This window comes from Penaeus vannamei, chromosome 41 (genome assembly GCF_042767895.1).
Source record: "Penaeus vannamei isolate JL-2024 chromosome 41, ASM4276789v1, whole genome shotgun sequence".
NCBI classification, from domain to species: domain Eukaryota; kingdom Metazoa; phylum Arthropoda; class Malacostraca; order Decapoda; family Penaeidae; genus Penaeus; species Penaeus vannamei.
This window is the reverse complement of record NC_091589.1, coordinates 9028414-9038413: the sequence shown is the minus strand read 5'-3', so window position 1 is coordinate 9038413 and position 10000 is coordinate 9028414. Positions and strand designations below refer to the sequence as shown.

Here is a 10000-nt window from a genome sequence, read left to right as displayed (position 1 = left end):
GTTGATAAATACAGTGGTGGCAGTAATGATTACATCAATGATAATGAAAGATGGAATAATGCAGTAACGCATTGATATGATGAGGTTATGTATTTAACTATGATAATAGTGGGACTTGGAGTAACAGCTGCTCATGGTCTTTCGTCCTTGATACTTCTGACCTTCATATGATTATGATCGCAATGATGATGATAGTAATATTAATGAAATGAGGATAATTATGATAATGATGATAATGATATTGATGATGATGATGATGATAATGGTAATGATGATGATAATAATGAAAAGGACAATAGTAATAATGATAACAATGATGATAATGGTAATTCTAATGATTTTTATGATGATACTGGTAATAGTAATAGTAATGATAAGGGTAATAACAATGATAATAAGGAAAATAATGTCTAAATGGGTACTGTATAATAAGTATGATTTTCCTCTTGACAGCTGGCTCTCAAACAGACGTACATGGTGAGAGATTCCCTACAAAAGATACATCCCGACATGAAATTTGAGATTGGTAAGTATAAATACTAAATTTTACATACTCTATAGTTTTACATTAGTATTTACAAAAACTCATTAAAGTGTGTCCATTTTTGTAATTGTTCGAGTATGTCTTATGTGACGTAATGTTGTTTTGTTAGTAATTTGGTCAGCTATATAAACAAGTTATTGGATTATTTGATTGTAAATAGTAATGAGTATTATTCTAAAAGGAAGATTTCTTTGATTAATTTCCAAGCATGATCTGTTAAGAATGGATTAGCCCTCATATTCTTTAATTTTACAAGCAGAGGTTTTCTCATCTCCCAAATATTATATTACAATCAGAATTTTATTTATTCAGATATATTTTTCATTCCTGTTCTTTGTAATCCTTCTGGTCCTACTTATGAATGGTACAGTCAAAAGTTAACTGTTTCCCTATACATCTATCATTTCCACTTAATTATTTGTTTATTTTTATATCCTGTAAGTTTCATATTTCCACTCCTATTCCTTGCATGTCTCTTTGTTGTTGTTTTCTTTCATTATTTAATTTTTTGTTCCAGTGACTATGAAAACCAAAGGAGACAAGATCCTGAATGTTGCTCTATCCAAGATTGGCAGCAAAAGCCTCTTCACTAAAGAGCTGGAAATCGCCCTAGAAGAGGGGACGGTAGATATTGTCGTCCATTCACTTAAGGTACGTGGCAGCGTGAGGGAGACTCGAAAGTAGATGGAAAGAAAGAAGAGGTAGATTGGGAAGGCCAGGGAGAGAAAAATGGGAGGACGATGGTGGAAGAGAGGTTGAGAAAAAAGTGGGGAGGATTAGGAAGGAGAGAAAAGGCATATTGGGGTTGAGAGGGTGATAAGACAGAGAAAGGGATGCTGAAGGAGAGAAAGGTTAGCTTGAGTGGGAAAGGGAGAGAAAAAGAGTGGGGTGGGGAAGGAATAAAGAAAGTAGAGGAGAATGGAGAGGGAAAGAAATGAGGGAGTGGAAAGTAGAAGAGGAATGGCAGAGGGAGAGAAAAGAGCAACAAAAATCAGAGGATGAGAAAAGTAAAAAGAAGAGAAAGGGCAGCATGGAAAGGCAAGGGAAAGAAAATGGAGATAAGGAAGGAGGGGGAAAAAGAGGGAGAGTAGAGGTAGATGAAGATGAGAAATGAGAGACAGAGAGAGGAGTAAAGTCAGATGAAAAAGAAAAAGACATTCAAGGAGATAGGAAAGGAAAAGTGATGGAGGAGAGGGAGAGGGTAACAAGGGAACACCAATGGAATCGATTGCTTGATAAAACACTTTAAATTCATCACTATGGCAATAGAGCTAACTGGGGGATCTGTGGACCTAACTTTTTTAGATCCATTTTTAACTGCATTCTCTGAGTCTGCTCCATTTGCTTATTTGGTCGAGCTTCCATCATCTCTTTCTCTCAGGCTGCTTTTTTCAGGTTTGATTCTCACTTATGTGCCCATTAGGTACATTAATCACACTTACACTTATCATTAAATTTTGATAATTTGAGGTGAATGCAGAAGTATTTCATCTCAGAATGGTGCATTTCTCCATCATTATAACACAGGCCTGACTCCAAAATTAAAAGCATATGTACATGAAATACATCTCATTTATTAAGAAATGACACAGATAAAATCAAAATAGGAACTTAAAGTCAGATTTTATAACAGTTTTTAATCACAGATGGTAGGAGCTGTTACATCAATCTGAAACGTTATAATATCTTTATCTCTATCAGGACCTCCCAACCACACTCCCTGATGGTATGGTCATTGGTGCAATCTGTGAGCGTGAAGACCCTCGCGATGCAGTTATCATGCACCCAAAGTACTCAGAGTGCAAATTAGCTTCTCTTCCTAAAGACTCTGTCATTGGTAAGTCTGTGTTTTTTATTTATTTATTTTATTTTTTATTTTTTTCTATTTTTTTTTTTAGATAAATGTTGTAGGGTATTCATGTGATCTCATTTTAATGGTTTTACAAGCCAGCAGGAGTCTGATACAAGAGTATGATGTATATCATTAAGAACTTTAGGGACAGTATGCTATATTAGATATGTTTATTTGTTAATTGTGTTTTTATGCTTTAAATAATCCTCATGAAGATCAATTATCAGTAGTAGTAAATGTGAATGTTAAAGACTGAATAGAAGACTAGGCAGTAACAAACCAATTACTTGTAATATTTTTATAATTATTACATTTGTTTTCTTAGCATGGCTTTCGAAGAACTATTTTTAACAACAATTCATCTTCTATAGGAACCAGCTCTTTACGGCGAGGTGCTCAGCTCAAGAGACGATTTCCTAATCTCAAATTTGAGAGTGTAAGAGGGAACCTGAACACACGATTACGGAAACTTGATGAAGCGGATGACTATGCAGCTTTGATCCTGGCTGTTGCAGGAGTGGTTAGGATGGGATGGAAAGACAGAATTTCTCAGGTAATATGCTAACTGTGATTGAATTTAAGGTTGGAAGTAAAATTTTCTTTTTTAGATTTTAGTATAGTCTTTTCTTTCTACTTTTTACTTCAACTTGTTTTTTATACAACTTGGTAGAGAAGAGTAATAGATCATTTGGGTACTTCATTATTTATTTTCCTATACTGGAATGATTTACTCTTTTTCTAAGTTGAGAAAGATAATAAATCAATTGACTTCTTTTGTTAATTTCTTTAAAGTATCTTGATGATGACCTGTGCATGTATGCGGTGGGTCAGGGAGCACTTGCTGTGGAGTGCCGAGAAGGAGACACCAACACGATAGAACTGCTAGGCCAACTTTGTCACACCCAGACAATGATTGCTACCACAGCTGAGAGGGCCTTCATGAGGACATTAGAGGGTGGTTGCTCTGCGCCTGTGGCAGCTCATACAAAAGTAAGGCTAATTTATTTATTTATTATTTATTTATTTATTTATTTATTTATTTATTATTTTATATATATTTTTTTATTATTATTTTTATTATTATTATTATTTTATTTTATAATTTTTTTTTTTTTGAGTACATAATCTTTGCTCCTGAGGGTAAGGAAATTATAAATGGTGACCTTTATATCCTCCAAATATTGGTATTATTTTTGAAGGGTATATTTAAGATAATCATGATCATATTTGGGACATTTCCAGATGACAGATGACAGCATTGAGCTGAAAGGTGGAGTCTGGAGTCTGGACGGATCAGAGGAACTCCTCAAAACCCAGTCAGTGTCACTTCAGGCAGCTGATTCCACTGATGGCATGCAACCTCCTGCAAAAATGGCAAAGACCTCCCTTACTCTTTGTGGCATTGTGCCCCATCCAAAGTATGCTGAGAGCATGATAAAAGCACATGGACTTGGAGTAGATCTGGCCACTGCATTGTTGGAACAAGGTGCTGAAAGGATCTTGAAAGAGGCCAAGGCTGCAAATGCTGCCAGTGCCCCAAATGTTCCACCACAGAAAGTAGCTGTTCTTAGTGAATCTTTTCAAGAGAAAGACGAACAGACAGTTCAGAGTTCATAGACTGTGTTTTAGGCTGAAATCCGTAGTAATGAAATTATATTCTTAATGAATATGTATACATATATATATATATAATAGGAAATTAATGACAAATATGAAATTGATTGACAAACTGTATATTTTTTATGATGGAGACTGTGATCAATTTGCTCTTTGTATAATACTTCTAATATGTATATAAGACTTATGACTCAATACCAGCTTACAGCATAAGCAGATGTCTTTGTGATAGAGCTGTGCCTTTTTGGTAGCTGTTGTATATTTATGTTTCTATTATAAGAATATCTGTCAGAAATATTATTATAAGTACATATCAAAGATCTGACTTGTAAAAAAAAGGGAAAATGAAGGAAATACCTCTTTCCATTGTCCATTGTTTGCTGCAGCAAATTGATTGGTATATTTGCCTATAATTGTGTCATTTTTCCTGCTATTGTTGCGTTCACATCCACAATAAATATGAACCATGAATTAACATTATATAGTGCTGTTGTGTTCTTTATATTGTGTTCTTGGGGCAGATTGCAATATTAATTTTTAGTAAAGGTACTTTTATGTAACTTTTCTTGTCTTCCATAACTGTGAAGAGTATGAATGTTGTTGAGCTGTACTTAATTTATTGTTTACTGTCAGATAGTTTCATGACATAAAAATGGTGACTTTCCAGTGATTTGATAATAGTAAATTTTAAAATTAATCCATTGATGCTAGCTATTTGTACTGTTCTCTGTAGTTTTGTTTTGTGAATTAAAAAAAAAGTACTATTGACATTATTACTGTTATTATTTATAATTTATTGTTGTTGTTATTATAATCATTATCATTTATTTATTTACTACATAATAATAATTTTGATGTTAACATCACTAATAACAATAATAATAAAATATAAAGTTTTGCAAAAATCAAGGAAAAGGGAAACAGGTGATATTAAGTACGACTAGTAACTGATTTCTTGGTGAATAAGCATTTATTGAGCAATCAAAAAAAAGAGAAAAGAAAAGAAAAAGAAGAGTCAAAGTAGACATAGCAGATGAGTATAGTATATACCATCAAGTGTCAACAGGTCAGTGTTACTGTTTGGAATATAATAAAATGACATTTTTGTGTTAAATGTACTTTTGAAGTATTAAAATGATATTTGTATGAATCTTTATTATGAAGCACAATGTTAATGACTGATTTTAGGTTCTTGAAATAGAGAACCATAGAATTTAAATTTGTAAAAAATGGTGAACAGTACACATTTATGAATTTATCTTGCTATTAAGGTTATGCCGCAAATACCTTCTCTTTCTCTTGAGTGTTTGGAGAATGTTTATTTAGAACAAAATAGAACAAAATTTATATTGATTTTTTAATTATCTAATATTATCTAGGCAGTTTGTATGTCACTATGAGCACATACTCAAGAGCGATGGTGATAATGTTTATTCAAAATGTACTACCTATTCTACACAATTATATCTGGTTTATATTACTCCTTTACATATTATCATATATATTTGTCTTGTTCAAAATTTTACATACCATGTGGTGCTAGTTTACTTTTATACTGAAATCTTTGCAAGCATCATATTTTTTGTATGGTTTTATGCTGTCCTTTATAACTTGACTCTGGTTTGAGAAATACAGAAGCATTATTTGAAGAGAAAGTAGTTATATTAACAAAAAATGTTAGAATGCTTATTGTATTTATTTCAGAATGTTTGATTTAGGTTGTGAGTATGGAATGAATTATGCCTTTGATTTTTTTTTGCCATTTTTTTTAAATAATCAACCACATGGTTCAATGCAGGACCAACAATGCAGACAGATTTTGTAGTTTAAGGATATTATTTGGGTTGGGATTTGTTCACTTTATCAAGCAACAGATGACTTTGTTGTGGTTAGAGCAGACAGTGACAGTGGCAATCCATTTTTTTTATTTATTTATTTTTTATAGGCAAGATTGGCCTTCTAAAAGAGGGTAGCACATAGCACAAGTTGCATATCTTCCCATACTTATTGTTCAAGCTGATTTTTTTTTATGCACTCTACTTAATAATTGTTTGAACATCCATTATGGTTGTCATAACAGGTATCACAGCATATTGGATCTTGCTGTGGCATTATAAAATGAAACCTTTCTGTTATCACTGATAATGGACTTTTTTGTCGGAACAGTTCAGTGAATAAATTAGTAAATGAAGTCTTGTTCTTTTTTATCATGTTTTTTTGTAAATTATCAAGCTACATAACTCGCTGTGGTGATGATGCCAGATTATAACTATGTGAATGGTGTTAGGAAATCAACTGCGGATTGATAAAAAGCAGTTTCATTCACTTTAGTTTAAAATAATAATCTGTAACCTGCCCTCTGACTTGTGTATGGATGATTTTGGACATCTTGCAGCAATTATGCCATAAATGAAGCTCTAAAATATATGGAAGAAAACATTCCCTTTCCAGATTTACCTCCTCTGTATCTGGTGTTAGTTACTCACTGGTATGACTACAGTTGACAGTACCCTTGTTTTATGATGTGAAAGTAAACCAGACTGAAATAAATAGATGAGCATGAAGTAGGAGAATCCTTTTGATGCAGTGTTGCCAGATTTACCAGGACGAAACTTTCATATGAAATGATAATAATAAATATCAAATAAATCAATAATGGAATTGTTGCACCGTCTTCTTTGTTACTCTTGATATCTAAAAATTATAATACTGGGTTAACTATGAGACACTTAGGGCATAGGCTCTTACTCCAAATATTTTGAAAGAAAGTATTTATGTAATTATTCTAACCTTATATTCCCTAAAGCATATATAATAAAAAAAGAAAAAAAAGGGGAAAAAATGTAAATATTCATTCAGAAGCAACAGTTAAAAAAAAAATCATGAACACTTTATGTACCTTTGAATAAGGAGAGATACCAAGTAGGGTTTAAAACATTTTTTTTTTATAAATTTGTACATTTTATTAAAGTCCTCATACAAGTTGAGACTTCAAAATTTCATCAGAATCCTCGTTATCTGGTAGTTATAAAATATAGACACAAAACTGTAACTGTTGTCAAAACAGTATTAGATAAAATTGAATATATATGAATAATTTTAGATGCAAGTAGAAAGACATGTGTATCCATTTACATATTTCATATACATTTTGAAAAATGACGAAGTAAATTACAGTGTAATAAATTTTGTAATGGTATAGGGGAATGATTTTGCTTTAAAATCTACAATGCAGCAAGTTTTACACCAATTACTTTACCCATTATCTAAAAATCAAGGTGAAAATGACTTCACTGGTTTATGACAACTGATGATAGACAGGTTGCTATGCTGGTTGTGAGAATCATTTGGTCTTGCTAAAAATAAGTGTATATATACAGCCTCACATAAATATCATTCCCCATGGAATACAAATGGAAACACTTCGTAACTTAGTAACAATCTTTTATACTGCTCCTAGAATTCACCTATTTACAGAGTTCTCACATGAATGAACATGTTAAATATAGGAAAGCATGATTCTATTAACCAACAGCACAAAAAAGGAACTATAATCATAATAAATAACATACTGAAATGTCTATTTCACTGGCTTTCCATTCCTGCTTAATTAGAAATTATAGGCATCTATAAATTAAATATGATTCCCATTAATCCAACCCCTTTCCTCTTTTTTTTTATTAAACAGAGTAGAAAAATATATTTACATACTACCTGCTTAAGAGGAAATACTTCAATCAAGAAAATAGTTTCTAAAATAAATGTGACTACCCTCAATATTCATCAGTCTCCCTGACTCTTGAACGTGTGAGACAAAATCTGAAGTATCTTATAAGAAACATAATGAAAAAAAAAAAACTTAGAAGTGGTCAGCGATTAAGAACAACAAACAAAATATAAATAACAAAATAATATTACTATAACAGAAAACATTCACTCCTCTTTTCACTATCTCCATCCTGGTATGCTTGTTTGATTTAGCCTGGAAAGTAAAATTATGCAAAATACCCTAAACATTGAGATCCATCCTTTCTGTTTCTGTACTTCTTTTGTAAATTGTTAAATTCTGAGTCGGCCATTTAACGCAGAAAGAAGATGCTAACCGACAATGAGACAAAACCCTAGAACCAAAGTGCGTCTTCTTCATCCGGTGGAGGTTCTTGCACTTGTTGTTGTGCTTGGTGGCCAGCCTCATCATCAGAGTCTGACACTTCTAGATCGTTGTTAATGGTTGCATCATCATGAGGCTGTGGAACAGACAGATGCTTGATGAGATTCTATAGTGAAAAAAGTGTGGATAGGGGGAAAGGGAGTAAAAGAGGGTAATAGATGGGAAAGCAAGGGAGTACACAGGTGTATTCTAAATCTGATCCTTAAAAACAACAACAAGAGACACAACATTTTCTTGGAAATAAAATACTTCCATGTCCCCAAAAATAGACTTACCTGTGAAGGCATCATTCCACCAAGAAACTCCACAGAGGGGTCATAACTAGCATCCACCACCATGGAGTTGTCCCCGACCAACCCATCTTGATGTTCGTCTCCACTTCCTTCACCCTGCAGAGGATGGTAAGTTACAAAACAGATTATCCACAGAAAGATGTTCTGAATCAATTTCTAATCAAAACCAACTGACACTTCATCAAGATAGAATTTAGAAATGGAAATCACTTTGACTGTCTTTCCTTTCCTCTTGGATAACATTTAAGTCATATATCATAATTTACCTGATAATAAGAGTACTGAGCAGCCAACTGAACCATGGCTTCTGCTGCACCCTGTGTTTCATCTGGCCCTTGTGGGTTGATGTACTGTCCTTCTTCCAGAACCATTCCTGCTGCTAAGTCCCCTTCCATCTCCACTGGCCTCCTGCCCCCAAAGTCTTCCTCATCATCACTAAACTCAAGATCTGAAACAAAGTTTTCCAAATAAGCTTTAGGATCCGGTTGTCTTCTATCTAATTTTGTAGTTTGTATATCAAACTTACCTAGACATTAGTGCATTTATGTATGACTATAAATGACTGTGAATAAGAGTTATGTGTATACCAACAGTTGTAAGTACAATTCCCCATACCTTCTTCAAGTACATTCCTCTGGCTTTCCTGAACTCTTCTTCTCTTGGCTGACGGCATCATATCCTCTTCATCACCATCAACAACATTCACATGCTCGTCATCCTCATCTCCTAAAAATAATCAACCAGGTGTATCAGAGTTAACCAAGAAAGCACATACTATAAAGCAAATCTCTTACTGGGAAAAAAGAAGAAAAAAAGTTGGCAACCACTCACTGTTTACAAAAAACAACAAAAAAACACTAGGATATCACATATATGCATGTTGACTAGCAAAATACAGTTTATAAGACAAATCAGGCAGCTTGTATCTTTCCTTTCTCACTCAGATTTATGCAACATTACTATTCACGACTAACCATACAAACCTGAATAACCCATCATGTTATCAGATGGAGAACCAAGTTGTTGGTCTGGGTGGTCTTGTTCTGGCTCAGCATAGGTATAGTTCGTGTCATCATCTGGGCCTAGAGAGGTACCTAGGGAGTCTGTTTCTGCCTGTTCCAGTGCTCGTTCTTGTGCAAGTGAAATTTTCTTCTCCAGGCTGTCTAGGTGTGTCTCATACTGTCAAAACACAGGGATGGGTTAGCCTGTGAGATATTTTTGTGGTTTTCAAGTTCCAAATTCACAGTAAGAATGGGTTAATCATATACATCTAATATAAAATTGTTACTTTCAAATCCGAAGTAGAAGAGAAAAAGGGAATGAACATACCTCAGCCAAGCTTTCTTTACACACTTGAAGGAGAGTCTCTGCTTTTTGTGTAAATGACGAATCCTGGCCATTGTATCGCACACTGTTGGTCAGGATCAGCTCCATGTCAGCCATGAACTCTGCTCGGCTATGGTACTTATGATCTGGTGAGAATATTAGTGATTTGGCTAAATAACTCACAAGAATGAAGGTAA

General features: G+C 33.7%; 2 protein-coding genes across 8 annotated transcripts in view; one reads left to right on the top strand and one right to left on the bottom strand.

Moving 5' to 3' along the window:
• Hmbs (porphobilinogen deaminase-like protein l(3)02640) overlaps window positions 1-6204 on the top strand; it is a 14007-nt gene extending 7803 nt beyond the window's left edge. The window contains exons 2-7 of the mRNA XM_027365280.2: window positions 454-526; window positions 1062-1195; window positions 2246-2381; window positions 2768-2949; window positions 3189-3386; window positions 3639-6204. Of these exons, the coding sequence (XP_027221081.2) occupies window positions 454-526; window positions 1062-1195; window positions 2246-2381; window positions 2768-2949; window positions 3189-3386; window positions 3639-4013 (1098 nt within the window). The 3' untranslated portion in view covers window positions 4014-6204. The remainder of the gene's footprint in view (window positions 1-453; window positions 527-1061; window positions 1196-2245; window positions 2382-2767; window positions 2950-3188; window positions 3387-3638) is intronic.
• A 746-nt stretch (window positions 6205-6950) lies between these two features.
• Window positions 6951-10000, bottom strand: part of Taf1 (TATA-box binding protein associated factor 1) — a 21393-nt gene continuing 18343 nt past the window's right edge. For 5 of the 7 annotated variants that reach the window (XM_027365276.2, XM_070117969.1, XM_027365275.2 and 2 more), the window contains exons 29-34: window positions 9807-9949; window positions 9452-9656; window positions 9093-9203; window positions 8744-8925; window positions 8460-8573; window positions 6951-8260 (exon numbers count right to left, since the gene is read on the bottom strand). In XM_027365276.2, the coding sequence (XP_027221077.1) occupies window positions 8135-8260; window positions 8460-8573; window positions 8744-8925; window positions 9093-9203; window positions 9452-9656; window positions 9807-9949 (881 nt within the window). In that variant the 3' untranslated portion in view covers window positions 6951-8134. The remainder of the gene's footprint in view (window positions 8261-8459; window positions 8574-8743; window positions 8926-9092; window positions 9204-9451; window positions 9657-9806; window positions 9950-10000) is intronic. The other 2 variants (XM_027365279.2, XM_070117970.1) reach the window with 1 other exon arrangement.